At 36.3% G+C, this 20,000-nt stretch overlaps 1 protein-coding gene across 1 annotated transcript in view; it reads left to right on the top strand.

The window, feature by feature from the left end:
* The window catches only part of LOC114548083 (glutamate receptor ionotropic, delta-1), a 674,316-nt gene that overhangs the window by 582,056 nt on the left and 72,260 nt on the right, over nt 1–20,000 (top strand). Inside the window, exon 14 of the mRNA XM_028567790.1 lies at nt 723–889. Coding sequence (XP_028423591.1) covers nt 723–889 — 167 coding nt within the window. The remainder of the gene's footprint in view (nt 1–722; nt 890–20,000) is intronic.

The raw sequence follows: 20,000 nt of genomic DNA, 5'->3' as shown, positions 1-20,000 counted from the left end.
TCATTTATGTCATCAACACATCCGTGACTCATGGAAATGTTGTGTAAAACACAACAAGCCACAAAGCATGCTGGGACTTTTTGAGGACTGTACTGTAAAGTGCCTCCTGACCGATCCAAACACCTGAAGCGCATTTTCAGTAATATTTTCCTTTGTAATTATGTATGGTTTGCAAAAATGGGAACTGCTGTGTCCGTTTAGATGAGAGAAGTGTATGCGCGTTGTGCACACGCTACATTATGGCCAAGCATGCCCATAAAATAGCATCTGAATAACTTTAGACTAGCTCCACTGACTTTAGACTAGCACCTATATGCGCAGCAAATAGAGTTCATAGCTAGTGCTAATTCTCAACTCTTGTCCCTGGTTGGGCATTTCTAAAAACATGACGTGTGTGTGTGTGTGTGTGTGTGTGTGTGTGTGTGTGTGTGTGTGTGTGTGTGTGTGTGTGTGTGTGTGTGTGTGTGTGTGTGTGTGTGTGTTAGTGTGTGTCTGTCTGTGTGTGTGTGTGTGTGTGCGTGTGTTTGTGTGTGTGTTTTAACATGTTTTTTAACAGTTTTAGTTTAGCTTTTTACACGTTTTTTACCACGTTTCAGTGTGCATTCCTCACTGAACAACCAGCTGCTGTTTTTATTACTGAGTGGCGAGGAGATTTTGCACGCTGATCAAAACTGAGAACCAAGCTGTGACTGATGTCTTCCTGTGTTGCCGTGTGTCTGCAGGCGAAGAAGAGTCCCTACGCCTTCCTGTGGGACATGGCGGTGCTGGAGTACGCTGCGCTGACGGACGACGACTGCACCATCACCGTGTCGGGCAGCAGCGTGAGCAGCAAAGGCTACGGCATCGCCATGCAGCACGGCAGCCCCTACAGAGACCTCTTCTCCCAGAAGTAAGGCCCCTTTAAACCCCCAAATTTCCACCAGCTCATTAGGTTTCTATTCGAGTCAGTGTGTGTATTTCCACTGGCCTTCAGACTCCGTCACACACGTTTCTGGTGTGCAAAGACCAGGGGCGGCTCTAGAAAAATATTTATGGGGTACCAACATATGTCAGACGTATACTGTATATACTGAATTCAATCACAGTTATCACAGTGTGATGAGAAATAGTATGTACGCACTACAAAAAGGGCACAGGCTGCCATTTACAAACTCACACAGACAAACTTAATCTCATGCAATCAATGTCCTGCATTACTATTTGTCATTTTCCTTAGTAAAAATATATATTTTTGCTTTCTTCTTGCGTCTCGGGGAGTGAAGTCACGTATGTGACAAGTCACGTTTTCAGCATGAGGACAGTTCACGTGTACCACGCAGCGACACAAACGTAAACAACAATGGAGGGAGGAGAGAGATGGAAATCCAGTCACTGTTTAGAGTTTGTGTCAGCTAAAGACGACAGTATTAAGGTTGGTTGTACACTCTGTGCTGGTGGAGACTACGTCAAATCAAAGAAACATTTGGAGTCGCAGCGCTGCAGTCAAACCTACAGAACAAGTCCCAGCAGGTGGTGGGAAGCAGAGAGCAGGAGGCCCCCCACCACCCAAACAACAAAAGCTGGACTTCGGTGATAAACCAGTAAGTGGGGGAGAGTTGAAGAAGTTGTTGTGGCGGTATGTTGTAGAGGAAATGCTGCCCTTAAACACGGCTGACTGGCTCTCTTTGGTGCCATAATGAACCAGATCCTACTACTGGCCACGCTGAGCCGCCTCACAGTAAACCGGTTGTCATGTTTATGTTGAGGCTGTGGGGGGGGTTGTCGGCAGCTGCTGAATGTAACTAATAAAGTAACTTCTAATCTAACTTTGTTACTTTTAAAATCAAGTAATCTCTAAAGTAGCTAAACTACTTTTAAAATCAGGTAATCTGTAAAGTAACTAAGTTCCTTTTTCAAAGTAATTGTGGCAACACTGGTGGCAACATATGTCAGACGTATACTGTATATACTGAATTCAATCACAGTTATCACAGTTTGATGAGAAATAGTATGTACGCACTACAAAAAGGGCCACAGGCTGCCATTTACAAACTCACACAGACAAACTTCATCTCATCCAATCAATGTCCTGCATTTGAGGTTTCATGTGAAACAGTTCATATTAGGAATAAGTGACCATGCAATGTGATCTCACTTAACAGGAGATAGAAGTAAGGGGCATTAATCACAGGACAGGCATTAAGGTTAAGACCCAGGTGATGAGTGGCAGATGTGTGAGAGGTGGAAGCAAACAGTTGCATTGGAGATTCGAGCTCGTAAATGGTCAAATTGGCCAAAACTTTTAATTCGTTGCTGCCAACTGGGCTGGTGGCAAGGCTTTCTTTTAGGGTGGCATTTGCCACCGCCCCCTGGCAAAGACATAGAAAACGGTATGCAACTGACACACAACACGCATTAAAATTCTTTTATTAGGATAACCCCTTGAGATGTACCATCTCGTTTTCGAAGGGGTCCTGAACAAAGTACAACAAAAAACCTTACAGACATACAAACATAATAAACAAAACACAAAAGAAACAGATACAATAACACAAAAAAAACAAACAGAGCCTATACAACATAATAAATAACAGGGAATAATAATACATCAACATATAGCCAAACGTTACTGTAGAAAGACAGTGAAATTAAGTGGTTCAATAAGAAAAGAAGAGTGAAGAATGAGATAACACTGGAGAGAATTAAAGTCTACATGTACAATTAATATGAAAATGAATTGCCAAGGCATGTTTAAACAGTCTGAAAGATGAAATGGAACGAATATTTACTGGTAAGTTATTTCAATCAGAAGGTGCTTTAAACATAAAATCATATTTTGATCTAGACTTAGAAACATGAGGGAGACACTTTAGCCGTAGGGGTGACACCTGTCACGTGTCACGCTGACTTGTGTCAGTTTCGTCGGAGGCGTGCAGGTGTTTTTTAGAGGTTGTTGACTGCGAGACGAGAAGCACCTCCTGCGAGGCGTTAAATCAATAACAGCTCCGTACGCTCAAGTCAATTAATCTCACATGAAACGAGCTCGTGTTAAGCAGCGCAGCAGACGGGATTATTCACCACGGCGCCGATGTGTGCTCATTACTCGTTTGAAATAATTCTGAAAAAGGCTGGAAAGTTTTTTTTTTAGGAAATTCAATGATCTGGAAACAGTGAGTGGAAGCTCTTCTCTGCTCTCTTCCCAAAACCCAAATTGATCCCAGTGCGAGTTTTTAAAAAAATCACGTAGATGATTTAGTAAATCTCTGCGTTATTACATTATGAGGAATCGGTGTTTGGAGTCGAATAAGCTCTCCTAAAATCAGAAGACTTTCTCATCCGTCTCGTATTGATCGGCTCCCTGAATAAAGACAGCAAGTCGGTGTGAACGGAAACTTAACCTGCTACACACAGGAACCTCAGATGGATATTATATTGAAGTTAATACTTATTCATGTTACTGTTTGGGGTTGTTTGAACTCTCAAATTGTTCTATATTTTGGGAAATAACGTTCCTTTGCTCTCTCTGTCTCTCACCGAAATGTCAAACTATTCCTTTAAAGCTACACGTGGAGACTCCACAAGTTGGGGAGACCAAATGACTGAGCCTTCTTAGTATTTCGAAAATAGCTATTTTGAGACTAGCATGAGACTGTCCCTTGCTCTCCCATTCAAAAGGCCATTTGACCCAAAAACGAGAATACGGTGAATCTTAAAAGTGGCGATTCTGTCTTAATTATGCTTTTAAACTAAAGTTTGACTCAGGTACATTCACAAAAATACCCTAGGATGCATTTTGGCGAGAGTTACGCTTTAAGCATCCTAAACCCACCTGACTCAAGGTATGGAAGTATACCTTGTGAGAAATAAAAAAATCAAAAGAAACGGTAAGTGGTACTCCGCTGTACTCTGGACTTGACTTATAAGCATTTGTGGTGTCTCGGTCATGGTCGACGAGGAAGACAACATGAGGGTTAAAGAATTTCACTTGGGTCATCGCTGCCAGCTGAGTTTCAGTGCATCATGTGTTTTGTAAGAGTTCATCCTGCGTGTGATGCCTCTGAACTGAGCGTATGAAGTTGTGAGGAAGGCGGCCGTGACACAGCGGCCTCGCAGCGGGAGCGGTTTGATCCCCGCCGCGCGCCCACACTCCCTCCTCGACACACAAACCAGCCGTGTAACTTCCCGTGTCATTTCTGCGAGGAAGAAACGAAACGAAAACACAAATGGGGATTGTGATTGTGAGCTTTGAAGGCCGCCAGCGGGCTCCATTAACGGAGGCGTTAACGCAGAACATTAGCGGCTGCACCGCTGTGCTGCTGATGTTGTCACCCCAGCAGGCTGCGGGGCAGCCGAGTGGAGGGCAAACAGGCTCTCTGGGAGGGGCTGCTGCGCCATGTGGCCCCGAGAGCAACTCCACACCAAAGATGTCGTTTACACCACCTCCGGCCGAGCGTTTATCTCACTCCCCGTCAGGGACCTCACTAGGATTGAAAGACAGAGGGGGGCTTAGCCCCCAGGGTATGTGTAACTTGCGTTTGCAAAATCTTTGCACTCACATCTTTTGTTACTGTATTAGAGCTCCACTTATGTCAACAACCAGTCAAGAAACCAAGATGTTAACAAGTCAAAAGTGACAGACATATCCTCTTCTTCCATTCCATTTTGCTTCTGTCTTATCCTTTAAGATAAAAAAAACCCTGATGCTAATTTAATGACATCGAAATGCAAATTGGTCACATAAAACAACATCCAAAATGTCTAAAAACTGACAAACAGAGGCCAGATAGCTAATAAGTTGGTAATTTAAACAAATATGACAAATAGCAGTACAAGAAAAAGAAAAAAATAGGCATCACTGCATACTTTATGATGTAAGATATTAATAGGGATCCTATTTAAAGTGGCTACTGTCTAAATACAATAACCTGATGGCGGAAGGAATAAAAGATTTAGAGTAATGATTACTGTACTGTATGTCCTGTATGTAGGATTGCTTTCATTTTTTTTTCACGTGTGTATCTGTGGGCATGTGCTCATCTTTAGCCTAGCCTACATTTAGGCAACATCTACATATTTATTTAATTTATCAGAGCCAATGAATGCAGAAAGTTAAGTTGGTCAGAATATAGCTAGCATATATAATAAAATATAATGAAATAATTTAGTTTAGGCTATGCATAGTACCTAGACCTGCCAACAAATGCTTATTACTAGAAGAAAACCAAACAGTCCTTAGACCTATAGACCATTACTGACCTCAATCGGAATCAACTGCTCTGCCAATCTCCTGCTTCTCTCTCTCTCTGCTGAAATATCTTCCAATATCCATCTCATCTGCTCAGTGAATTGAAGGATACACCGGTACAATGGATCTTTTTCACAGCAGACAGGTTGACTTGTCATAGTAGGAAAAGCCCATCTGAAATAGATAACCTTAACGATGGCTCAGTCTATAGCATTAACAGGGACCCTATGGCATTTAGTTTTCAGTGACAACAACATTGAATGGGGATTGATATTGTTTTAGAATAGGCCTACTATAGAGATGGACTAGATTATTGGCAATGAATAAAGAGTTGTGATTAGCTTGCTAAGTTAACCATTTCTTGTATTTCCCTCGTTCACTCTAGCTAGACTTTAGTTTTCCATAGCAAACCAAAATATCCCCTTTCCTTTACCTCAAGAAAACGTAGCTAAAGGTAAGCAGGTAATCTCAAACAACTCACAATTTCACTCTGTATCACACTAGGTGTAATCAATCCTACTTTCAGCGTGTATCTGTGTGTGTGTGTGTGTGTGTGTGTGTGTGTGTGTGTGTGTGTGTGTGTGTGTGTGTGTGTGTGTGTGTGTGTGTATGTGTGGGGGGTCCCCCAGTTACTTGCAACGCTGTGAAAGCTGCCAGTTCACACCAACGCAACCAGACGGCTCGGTGCATCATCTTGATAGCACGACGACTTCTCTCTGTACTTCTGTCTAACATCTGAATTTTCGGCTATTTTTTTGTAACTGGACATTTATCATTTGTTGCGTCTGAATATGAATGAGGATACGGTTATTGATAAATTGAATTGTTATTGTTGTTATTATTATTTAGGGGGGGCTTAGGAATATTTTGGGGTAGCTTCAGCCCCCCTAAAATAGGCCTAATGATGTCCCTGCTCGCCGTCCTGTCCCAACCACTTCCATTCTCTCGTTCTCTCTCTCTCTGTCTCTCTCTCTCTATGTCTCTCTTTAGCTCTGTGTCATCCTCTCTCGTCCTCTCAGGCCATGTTCAGAAAGCGGCAAAATCCTATTTTTTAAGAGCGCTTTCTACATCTTTAGACACCTGAAAGGTCTGAATGCGGCACTGCTGCTGCTAGCCTCATCCTGACACATGGATGTTTCCCATTAACATAAATATATTCTGATCTGATTACAGCAAAGACAACATCGGCAGTATTGATGGCAAAATAGGCTCCAGAATATTTCCTTCTGTACTGACAGGTGCAATATTAGAAAATCAATAATTATTCATAATAATGTGTCGCGTGAAAAATAATCAAATCAAATCAAACTTTATTTCTATAGCACATTTCATATAAGTTAATATAACACAATGTGCTTCGTACAAAAAAGTACACTTACAAATAAAACACTTATTATACAGGATATTAGGCACACACGTCTGTTATTTACATAAACTTCTGGTGTACTTACAAACTTTACAATCCATCGTTTTATGAGTACATAACCTATTTGTACTACTGTAGACGTTTGGTATCATTTCGGGCATGACTAGCGGGGTAATGTTAAGAGACACTTCGGATCCATTAGCCCCTGCGCTAATAAGCTATTCAGCTGATAACGCTACTCTACGCTAACTCTCCCAATGTTCGACCCAGGGGAAAAAAGCTTCTGGGGGAGTGTTTGGCTCGAGGTCATGGTGCAAAGGACCCTGGGGTGAAATTACTCCGAACCATCACTTTAAGTTTTCCATTGGAATCAATGGGGAAAGAGCCTCATGTTGTCTTTATTATCCTTATATTTTTCTACCAATACATCAATAGTGGTTTTAATTCAAAGTAATGACTGTAGACAACTGTGCCTTTCTAGAAAGAAACAAAAAATAGCAATTTGGGTGGAATTGTGATTGATATAGCTCCAAGAGAACAAGTAATTCGTTCAGTTATAAAGAATCTCATAATTTTGCATTTATATTGCAGGTAATAATTAAATTTTTTTCAATCTTGCCTGAACTTAATATGTAAAAACTGTCTTGGTATTCTGAATGGCTAATATACCTTAAACAATATTTTTTAATGTATCCTAAATAGATTCAGTATTATCTTCTATAGAGCGGTACTTACGATAAGACACCTGAGAGAAACATCCAACTGTAATTTATTAATACATTTATTTATGTCTGTAGATTTTATCTCAACTATAAGACCACATTTCCCACCAACACCACTACTTCCTTTTTAGCATTTGTTGTTCTATATCTATTGGGACAGTTCTGTTGTGAACAAACTGGTGTGGCTGTATTCATTTTAAGAATGGCTTTCATCAGTTTTTTTGCAAATGAACTTTAGATTTCGAGCCTTTATTGGTCCCTGCCGACCAGTTGTTAACAATGGGCGAAATATCTGTCGGAAAGGTTTAGTTTGGATTATTAGGATCCCCCCAAGATGCTACACGCTGGTCTGTTGATGGTTAGTTTGACTTGGTCTGCAGTTTGAGCAGCTCTGGGATCTGACTAGCAAATGTGGCTGCTGTCAGAAGATTGTTTTGCTATTACTGGAGTTTCACGCTTTGTGGATGACTGGGAGCTGCGCTAGAAAAAGAGCTGCGAGGATAAAATGTGACTTAAGAACTGAAAGCTGCGTGAGTTTTGGGGAGATAAAATAAAAATAAAATGGGACTTTAGTGTGGCCAGGTTGGATCAGCGGGTAGAGCAGGCGCACATATACTGAGAGGTTTATGCCTCAACGCAGAAGTCCAGGATTTCGAATCCGATTTCCTGCATGTCTTCCCCCCTCTTCTCTCACCTAGCTGTCCTGTCAACATAAAGGCGGAAAAGTGAGTAAATGAAATGACTTTAGCCCTGATTTAAAGTGCCCATATTATGAAAAAAACACTTTTTATGGGATTTGGGGTGTTTTTTTGTGTCTCTGGTGCTTCCACACACACATACAAACTTTGAAAAAAATCCATCCATGGTGTATTGAGTGAGATACAGTTTCTGAATGTGTCCTGCCTTCAGTCTCCTAGTGAGCTGTTTAAAATCGGCTAACCACAACGGTTAGCTCGTAGCGTTAGCATGCTAATGCTAGCATGCTACGTCGTTCTCAATAGCAAAGCACTGCTACAACACACACAAGTTCACCATAATCTACCAAAAGAACTACTTCCATGTGCTCCCTGGTTTAGAAGAAGTCTCCCAGCTAATCCTGCCTTATAACTGACTGAAGGTGGAGAAACAGCCTTTCTTTTACTGTCTCTAGAGTTAGCTAGCTGACATGATCTACATCTGAGCTACTGAGCATGTGCGAGTGCAATCAAAGATAATACAGAAGAAGAAGATGAAAAGAGGTCTCACTCTGTAGCTAAAACAGAGACCAGGTGAAAAGAGGATCTGCAGCAGTGAGAGAGACCTGTGCAGTACAACAAAAATATGGTGTTTTTTGATAATTAAACCATGTAAACCTATTCTGGTACAACCTCAAAATACAGTTATGAACCTGAAAATGAGCATAATATGGGCGCTTTAAAAACTGAAAGCTGCGTGAGTTTGGTGTCAAAAGAAACTTGTACGATGACTCATACTTTGACTTTCTCTGCTCTCGCACACTGTACGAAATGCTCCTCTCGTGCTTCCTCTCTGCAGGCGGTGGTCAGGTTCATCGTCAATCAAGGCCTTCCCCTTTCCCTCCCTCTGCACCGCACGCTTTCCTCCTTCATTAAGCAGCTCTGTGTTTATTTAGGGATTAATTTGTGGCCACTGAAAAGACACAAAACCGTGAGTTATTAATGGAGGTTTTGCGCTGGCCTGGCGTCCAACACGCCCTGAGGAAGCACACAGCGCTTAGGGACAACCAGGAATAATGTGCGTGAGTGTTAAACTGAGGGCAGTGCCTTTTGTTCCGAGCGAAAGCCATTATCTCCACATTTCCATCCGCCATCATTTTAATACCTAGTCCCCTAACTGCAGTATTACCTCTATCCAGGCTTTCCATTTTGATAATCCCGCCATTAATAACCGTTGCAGACTTTGTCGCTGCTGCTGCTGGCTCATTTGTGCTGTAAAACTATTTCGTCCTCGGGGGCGTTTCGTGCACTGACCTTCAACGTGTTCACGCTGAGTCGAGCAGATTAAATGCAGCAAATTGGGCTCTGATTTCACTGCAGCTAAAAGCAGATTGTAGGCTACTTCAGTGGTCGTGGCAGAGTTTGCGTAATTAACTCCATCACTCAACGCTGCACGTGTGTGCTCAGCCTGTGTGTGTGTCACTAACTAATACGGGCCGTGTATAAGAAGCATGTACACGTTTCAGATCAGAAGTCACGGATGGGAAACAGTGTGACGGATAGATTTTAATATCTCTTCTGCTGTTGCCGGGCGAGTTTCACCGCAGGATCTGCAGGCTTCCACTTCTCAGCTCGCTTTCTTTTCCTTCTCCCTGATCATTTTCATATTCATCCAACACATTCTCACTCCCATCTTGTCAATTACGGACGCTTGGTCAGGTGGCCTTTGTCGTTGTTATTGACACTAAAAGTCTCCTTTCACTTTAATATGAGTTCCCCCCCCAGCCTGCCTATGGTCCCCCAGTGGCTAGAAATGATGATAGGTGTAAACTAAGCCCTGGGTATCCTGCTCTGATACACTATTAGGGGACCACTAGGGTCTATATAAAAGAGACTTCAGATACAGTATTAGGGGACCACTAAGGTCTATATAAAAGATACTTCAGATACAGTATTAGGGGACCACTAAGGTCTATATAAAAGAGACTTCAGATACAGTATTAGGGGACCACTAAGGTCTATATAAAAGAGACTTCAGATACAGTATTAGGGGACCACTAAGGTCTATATAAAAGAGACTTCAGATACAGTATTAGAGGACCACTAAGGTCTATATAAAAGAGACTTCAGATACAGTATTAGGGGACCACTAAGGTCTATATAAAAGAGACTTCAGATACAGTATTAGGGAACCACTAAGGTCTATATAAAAGAGACTTCAGATACAGTATTAGGGGACCACTAAGGTCTATATAAAAGAGACTTCAGATACAGTATTAGGGGACCACTAAGGTCTATGTAAAAGAGACTTCAGATACAGTATTAGGGGACCACTGACGCCTAGTATATAAAAGCATCCAAAAGGCATCATGTCATGGGACCATAAACCAAGACAGTTACATCCTCATTTTAATAGTTTTAAGCAACTAATTGTAAGCCAATTAATGATGTTTAACTAGCCCGAACTAAAGTTTCTCTATAACTTAAGATATAACCGTTTATTTGAAATTCTGATTGATGTATTTTAATTTCAAAGATATGTGGTTTTCAAAGTAAAAATATTTCAATATAAAGTATTCAGTGGCTTATGAAATTCTAATAGTTATGTCTCTTATTTGCTTCCATACACCTAGCTGTTTTCTAACCAAATGTCGATTAATATGAGGCTAGACAACAAAAACTAATCAATCCTGCTGTCATTCTGAAAAGATAAAGCCACAAAGTATCCCCTGCATTCAACCTGGGTAAAATAAAGCATTTTAAAGAAAGGTCTTCTCAAGCGGCACGCAAGTTTACAAGTAATGCAGGATGATTGTTTTTTTTTAAATGACAGTTTATTTCATGTTTAATTTAATACCTTGAAAAGTCAGTTTATTGAATATTCCCCACAAAATGTCTAAGAAAACCTTCCCTGCTCCAGAACATTAATTTGTACGATTTACCACATCATGTAAATGGTACATTGACTCATTTGAATTACAAAATTACAGCTTATAAGTGGAGGTATTGTGTCGGCCTTTTATGGAAAGTTCAAGAATAATTACAGTGAGACTTTGTGCACAGCCTACATTGAACAGTCTGTTCTTGTTCACAAGATGTCAATGTTACATTATTATTTTGTGGTAACACAAGTGTAGAATAATTTGAAAAGTCTGTGCCTTTATACTTTATTAACATAATGTAACTTTGAGAAAATGGATGTTACAACTGAAGCAATTTGCTAATTTATTTTTGGGTTTTAATTTTGGCTTTAAATCATGTACAGTACGTTCTCTATTTTGAAAATACGTAGATTTAAACATGGCCACATATGTGGATTTTGTGCTCAACTAGACAACTATGTTTTAGTCTATTTGTGTTCTTTTTCATTTAAATCTACCGGGTGTAGTGTTTTTAAAAAGTATTAAAAGTTGCTGTCAATTTAGCAAAAATCAGGGACCTTAAAAAGAAGCAAATTCTGACATGCTATACTATGACTTTTTTCGACATACTTTAATATTAGTTTTTTTGACATACAATACTATGACATTTTTATAACTTTTTTCAACATTCTGTACTATCACTTTTTAAATATTTTTGAGTGTGTGAGGCCACAGTGCTAACCATTGGACCACAGTGCTGCTTTGAAATGCTATGACTATTTTGTGAGTCATAGTATAATATGTCGAAAAAAAGTCATAGTATAGTATATCGAAAAAAAAGTCATAGTATAGTATGTCGAAAGAAAGTCATAGTATAATATGTCGAAAAAGTCATAGTATAGAATGTCGAAAAAATTTCATAGTATATACCGTATGTCGAAAAAAGTCATATTATAGTATATCGAAAAAAGTCATATTATAGTATGTCAAAAAAAGTCATAGTATAATATGTTGAAAAAAGTCATAGTATAATATGTCGAAACAAGCCATAGCATAGAATGTCGAAAAAATGTCATAGTATATATGTCGAAAAAGTCATAGTATAATATGGCATGGTGGCCCAATGTTATCACTGTTTCCTCACAGTGAGAAGGTAAAGGGTTCAAATCCACAAAGTGTAACATTATGTAAAAACAAAGTCATATTATTAGCCTGACCAGCCAGCCCCACATCCAGATGTTGGGTCTGGGATCTCCCCATTGGTCAGGGCTCAATCTGAGGGGCGGGATCAACGGTTGTCTTTCAAATTCTTCTCTGCACGCAATAGGATAGCGCTCCAACCAATCAGAGCAACGCTAGTTGATAGATTCAACTTTAAACTCCGAACACATCTTCCCTTTTTTAAGAAGGACTTCAGTGCCGTTCTTCGTTCTTTTTTCAAAGAAAAGCTGAACTCCAAGTCTTCCAGAAGACCTCTGTTCACCAGCAGCAGCAGCAGCAGCCATAAGCCCCGCCCACCAACTCTCTACACGATGTGATTGGACCTGACTAGAGTTTGGTTTTTCCAGCTCGCAAAGCCAACGGAGAAGTTGCTAGACTGACCCTGGCTGCAAATTACATTTGCTGCCACAAGGGGGCATCTAGATTTCTAGGCTATCATATTATAGTATGTCAAAAAACAGTCATAGTATAGTATGTTGAAAGTTTTGAAAAAAAAGTCATGATATAGTATGTCGAAAAAAGTCACAATAGGAAAGCAGCATGGCGGCCCAAGAATTTGACTTTTTTTTAATTTATTTTTTTACATACTATACTTTGTGGATTCGAACCCATAACCTTCTCACTGTGAGGCAACATTGTTCACCATTGGGTCACCGTGATGCTTTCCTAAAGTATAACTTTTTTTTTTACTTTTTCAACATACTATAACTTATTTGTGACTTTCTCAACATACTGTATATACATTGTATAATGACTTGTTTCGACATACTATACTATGGCTTTTTTCGACATACTATGATGTTTTTTCTACATATTGTACTATGACTTTTTTCGACGTGCTATACTGTGACTTTTTTCTTTAAAAATCTTCAACATACTATACTATGACTTTAAAAAAAAATGTTTACGTACCATAGTGTGAATTTTTGCAACATCTTGTACTATGTCTTTTTATCAAAATTTTCTACATACTATATGGTGGTTAGCACTGTCTCACAGCAAGAAGGTACAGGGTTCACATCCACAAAGTATAGTATGTGGAAAAAATAAAGTCCCAAACACATCATAACATAGCATGTCAAAAAAAGGCATAGTATGGTATGTGGAAAAAGGTCATAGTATAGTATGTTGAAAAAAAAAAAAAAAGTCATGTTATAGTATGTTGCAAAAAGCCATATAATAATATTTGGAAAAATAAGCCATAGTATAGAATGTCGAAAGTTTTGAAAAAAAAAGTCATAGTATAGTATTTCGGAAAAAAGTCACAAAAAAGCCATAATATGGAAAAGCAGCATGGTGGCCCAATAGTTAGTACTGTTACAGCAAGAAGGTGCAGGGTTCAAATCCACAAAGGATAATATGTAAAAAAAAAAAAAAGAAAACATAGTCATAGTAAAAAAAGTCATAGTATGTAAAAAAAAAAGTCATAGTATGATTTAAAAAGTCATGGTATAGTATGTTAGAATAATTACATTATGAAGTAATAGACAGAGACCACTGAAGTTACATTAAAAGTTTAGTTTGCTTGCAATAGAATTAGTTTACAGTACTCGCAGCACAAGTACAGGAAGTGACTAAAGTAAGCCACAATAGCCTGAAATTAACAGGATTACATGTCGTCAATTGTCCATCTTGTCAAAAAATCATATTATGATATGTCGAAAATTTGGAAAATAAGCCATAGTATAGTATGTCGAAAAAGTCACAAAAAAGTCATAGTATAGTATGTTGAAAAAAGTCAAATAAAAAACATAACAAAGGAAAGCAGCATGGTGGCCCAGTGGTTAGCACTGTTGCCTCTCAGTGAGAAGGTGCAGGGTTTGAGTCCTCAAAGTATAGTATCTCAAAAAACGTCATATTATAGCATGTTGAAAGTTCTGAAAAAAATTCATAGTATAGTATGTCAAAAAAAGTCATAGTATAGTACAGCATGGTGACCCAGTATTTAGCACTGTGGCCTCATAGTAAGAAATTACAGCGTTCAAAACACACAGTACAATATTTAAGAAAAAACGTCACATAATAGCATGAAAGTTCTGAAAAAAATTCATGATATGGGATGTCGAAAAACAGTCATAGTATAGTATGTCTAAAAAATGTCACAAAAAAGCCATAGTATAGGAAAGCAGTACGGTATCAACTCGTTGCTCTGATTGGTTGGAGCACTATCCTATTGCGTGCAGAGGAAATTTGAAAGACAACCTTTGATCCCGCCCCTCAGATTGAGCCCTGACCAATTGGGAGTTCCCAGACCCAACATCTAGATGTGGGGCTGGCTGGTCAGGCTAATAATATGACTTTGTTTTTACCTATTATACTTTGTGGTTTTGAACCCTGTACCTTCTTGCTGTGAGGTAACAGTGCTAACCATTGGGCCACCATGCTTCTTTTCTACATTTTGACTTTTTTGTGACTTTCTTGTCATACCATACTATGGCTTTTTTTCTCCAAATTTTCAACATACATACGTGGTATAATGACGTTTTTTGACATACTATACTATGACTTTTTTTTCAAGATTCTATACTATGACTTTTTGTGACATCCTGTACTATAGCTTTTTTGTGGCTTTTTTCGACATACTATGACTTTTTTTTTACTTTTTTCGACATACTATACTATGACTTTTTTTTAAACTTTTTTCGACATACTATACTATGACTTTTTTTTTACTTTTTTCGACATACTATACTACTTTTTTTTAATCAACATTTTCTACATACTATACTATGACTCACAAAATAGTCACAGCATCTCAAAGCAGTATGGTGGCCCAATGGTTAGCACTGTGGACTCACAGCAAGAAGGTACAGGGTTCACATCCATAAAGTATAATATGTGGAAAAAAGTCTTAGGATGTTGAAAAAATTTATAGTATGTCGTAAACTTTGAGAACAAGTCATAGTATAGTATGTCGATAAAAGTCATATAATATGCTGAAAAAAGTCATATTGTAATATTTCGAAAATTTTGAGAAATAAGCCATAGTATAGTGTGTATATAATATGTAAAAAAAATGCTGTAGTATAGTATGTCGAAAACAAAACCAAAACAACTGAAGTTATATTAAAAGTTTAGTTTACTTGCAAGTAGAATCAGTTTACAGTACTCACAGCACAACTACAAGTACAGAAAGTGACTAAAGTAAGACTCAAACAGTAGCTTATTTATGTGTGAAATACAATCATAACAGGATTACATGTCGTCAATTGTCCATTGTCAGTTTAGATGTTCAATTCAGTTTAATTTATTTATAGTATCAATTCACAACAAACAAGAGTTATCTCGAGACACTTTACAGAGAGAGTAGGTGTAGACCAGGGGTCTTGAACGTTTTTCAAGCCAAGGACCCTTAACTGATAGAGAGACGGATCAGGGACCCCCTACTACATATAGTGTATAAAATGGAAGTTGCATATTAATCTGGTCCTACAATAACTTTTAGGGCAGCCTAAAGCATTTATAGAAACCTTTTTCTGCATAGAATACTAAGCTATATAAATAGCCTAATAATTGTTGGCATGATTTTGTAAATCATGTTTTAATGTTAAACATACAGTCAATCCTTTGGGATGAACTGTATCTGTGGATGGCTACCTTAGTAACTACATTACCTATTGTCCATTAAGCCTATCATCAGTGGGGATTTATAGTTGCTAATAATATGTTGGAATCATGTTAAGACTTTTTAATTTTTGAAAAAAACTTTCAACAATTAACAATAACTTGGAGGCCCCCCTGCAGTGACTCTGAGGACCCCCTTGGGGTCCTGGACCCACTGTTGGAGATCCCTGATCTAGACCACACTCTATAATATACAAACACCCAAATATTCCAGTAATTCCCCCCAAGAGCAAGCATTCAGTGTGACAGTGGCGAGGAAAAACTCTCTCTCGGGAAGAATAAATAATAAGAGGGAAACTATGTATCATAATTTTCCTAACAGGGTGTCAAACATTTGACTTTTTGTGACTTTCTTCAACATAATATACTATGACTTTTTTGTACATACTATACTATGACTTTTCTGAATTATTTCGACATACTATACTATGAATTTTCTATGACTTTTTTGTACTTACTATACTATGACTTTTTTCGACATATATACTGTGACTTTTTTGTACTTACTATACTATGACTTTTTTATGACTCTTTTGTACATACTATACTATGACTTTTTTGATATATATACTATGACTTTTTTGTACATACTATACTATGACTTTTCTGAATTATTTCGACATACTATACTATGACTTTTTATGACTTTTTTCGACATACTATACTATGACTTTTTTGTACATACTATACTATGAATTTTTTATGACTTGTCGACATACTATACTATGACTTTTCTTCGACCTACTATAGTATGACTTTTTTATGAGTTTTTTTCGACATACTATACTATCACTTTTTTATGAGTTTTTTTGACATGCTATACTATGACTTTTTTCGGCATGCTATACTATGACTTTTTTTGACATACTATACTATGACTTTTTTCGACATACTATGACTTTTTTCGACATGCTATACTATGACTTTTTTGTACATACTATACTATGACTTTTTGTACATATTGTACTATGACTTTTTTCGACATACTATGCTATGACTTTTTTGTCCATACTATACTATGACTTTTTAGTACATACTATATTGACTTTTTTTATACATACTATACTATGACTTTTTGTACATACTATACTATGACTTTTTTATGACTTTTTTCGACATACTATACTATGACTTTTTTGACTTTTTTCGACATAATATACTATAACTTTTTTAGGACTTTTTTCGACATACTATACTATGACTTTTTTGGGACTTTTTTGTACATATTATACTATGACATTTTTATGACATACTATACTATGACTTTTTTGTACATACTATACTATGACTTTTTTCTGACTTTTTTGTACATACTATACTATGACTTTTTTGTACATACTATACTATGACTTTTTTTGACATATACTATGACTTTTTTTGTACATACTATACTATGAATTTTTCATGACTTTTTTCGACATACTATACTTTTTTGTACATACTATACTATGACTTTTCTTCGACATACTATACTATGACTTTTTTCGACCTACTATACTATGACTTTTTTCGACCTACTATACTATGACTTTTTTGACTTTTTTTGACATGCTATACTATGACTTTTTCGACATGCTATCATATGACTTTTTTCGACATATATACTATGAATTTTTTGTACATACTATAATATGACTTTTTTATGACTCTTTTGTACATACTATACTATGACATTTTTGACATATATACTATGACTCTTTTGTACATACTATACTATGACATTTCTGAATTATTTCGACATACTATACTATGACTTTTTTATGACTTTTTTCAACATACTATGCTATGACTTTTTTGACGTATATACTATGACTTTTTTGTACATACTATACTATGACTTTTTGTACATATTGTACTATGACTTTTTTCGACATACTATGCTATGACTTTTTTGTCCATACTATGACTTTTTAGTACATACTATACTGACTTTTTTTATACATACTAAACTATGACTTTTTGTACATACTATACTATGACTTTTTTATGACTTTTTTCGACATAATATACTATAACTTTTTTCGGACTTTTTTAGGACTTTTTTCGACATACTATACTATGACTTTTTTGGGACTTTTTTGTACATATTATACTATGACTTTTTTATGACATACTATACTGTGACTTTTCTGTACATACTATACTATGACTTTTTTCTGACATTTTTGTACATACTATACTATGACTTTTTTGTACATACTATACTATGACTTTTTTTGACATATACTATGACTTTTTTTGACATACTATACTATGACTTTTTTTGTACATACTATACTATGAATTTTTCATGACTTTTTTCGACATACTATACTTTTTTGTACATACTATACTATGACTTTTCTTCGACATACTATACTATGACTTTTTTCGACCTACTATACTATGACTTTTTTGACTTTTTTTGACATGCTATACTATGACTTTTTCGACATGCTATCCTATGACTTTTTTCGACATACTATACTATGACTTTTTTGTACATACTATACTATGACTTTTTTATGACTTTTTTGTACATACTATACTATGACTTTTTTAGGACTTTTTTGTACATACTAAACTATGACTTTTTTGTACATACTATACTATGACTTTATGAATTTTTTTGACATACTATACTATGACTTTTTTGTGCATACTATACTATGACTTTTTTCGACATACTATACTATGACTTTTTTATAAATACTATACTATGAATTTGTTATGACTTGTCGACATACTATACTATGACTTTTCTTCGACCTACTATACTATGACTTTTTTATGAGTTTTTTTCGACATACTATACTATGACTTTTTTATGACTTTTTTTGACATGCTATACTATGACTTTTTTCGGCATGCTATACTATGACTTTTTTCGACATACTATACTATGACTTTTTTCAACATACTATACTATGACTTTTTTCAACATACTATACTATGACTTTTTTATGACTTTTTTCGACATACTATACTATGATTTTTTTGTACATACTATACTATGACTTTTTTAGGACTTTTTTGTACATATAATACTATGACTTTTTTAGGACTTTTTCGACATACTATACTTTTTTGTACATACTATACTATGACTTTTTTTTGACATACTATACTATGACTATTTTGTACATACAATACTATGACTTTTTTCGACATACTATACTATGACCTTTTTGTACATACTATACTATGACTTTTTTTCGACATATACTATGACTTTTTTTGTACATACTATACTATGAATTTTTCATGACTTTTTTCGACATACTATAGTATGACTTTTCTTCGACATACTATACTATGACTTTTTTATGACTTTTTTTGACATGCTATACTATGACTTTTTGGACATGCTATCCTATGACTTTTTTTGACATATATACTATGAATTTTTTGTACATACTATACTATGACTTTTTTATGACTCTTTTGTACATACTATACTATGACATTTTTGACATATATACTATGACTCTTTTGTACATACTATACTATGACTTTTCTGAATTATTTCGACATACTATACTATGACTTTTTTATGACTTTTTTCAACATACTATGCTATGACTTTTTTGACGTATATACTATGACTTTTTTGTACATACTATACTATGACTTTTCTGAATTATTTCGACATACTATACTATGACTTTTTTATGACCTTTTTCGACATGCTATGCTATGACTTTTTTATGACTTTTTTGTACATACTATACAATGACTTTTTTAGGACTTTTTTCGACATACTATACTATGACTTTTTTGTACATACTATACTATGACTTTATGACTTTTTTTGACATACTATACTATGACTTTTTTGTGCATACTATACTATGACTTTTTTCGACATACTATACTATGACTTTTTTGTACATACTATAGTATGACTTTTTTAGGACTTTTTTTCGACATACTATACTATGACTTTTTTGTTCGTACTATACTATGACTTTATGACTTTTTTTGACATACTATACTATGACTTTTTTGTGCATGCTATCCTATGACTTTTTTCGACATACATACTATGAATTTTTTCTACATACTATACTATGAATTTTTCATGACTTTTTTCGACATACTATACTTTTTTGTACATACTATACTGTGACTTTTCTTCGACATACTATACTATGACTTTTTTCGACCTACTATACTATGACTTTTTTATGACTTTTTTTGACATTCTATACTATGACTTTTTGTACATACTGTACTATGACTTTTTTCGACATACTATGACTTTTTAGTACATACTCTACTATGACTTTTTAGTACATACTATACTATGACTTTTTTTGTACATACTAT

The sequence above is a fragment of the Perca flavescens genome, chromosome 21 (genome assembly GCF_004354835.1).
Source record: "Perca flavescens isolate YP-PL-M2 chromosome 21, PFLA_1.0, whole genome shotgun sequence".
NCBI lineage: Eukaryota > Metazoa > Chordata > Actinopteri > Perciformes > Percidae > Perca > Perca flavescens.
Note: the sequence above shows the minus strand (reverse complement) of the source record. Positions and strands in the feature narration are given on the sequence as shown.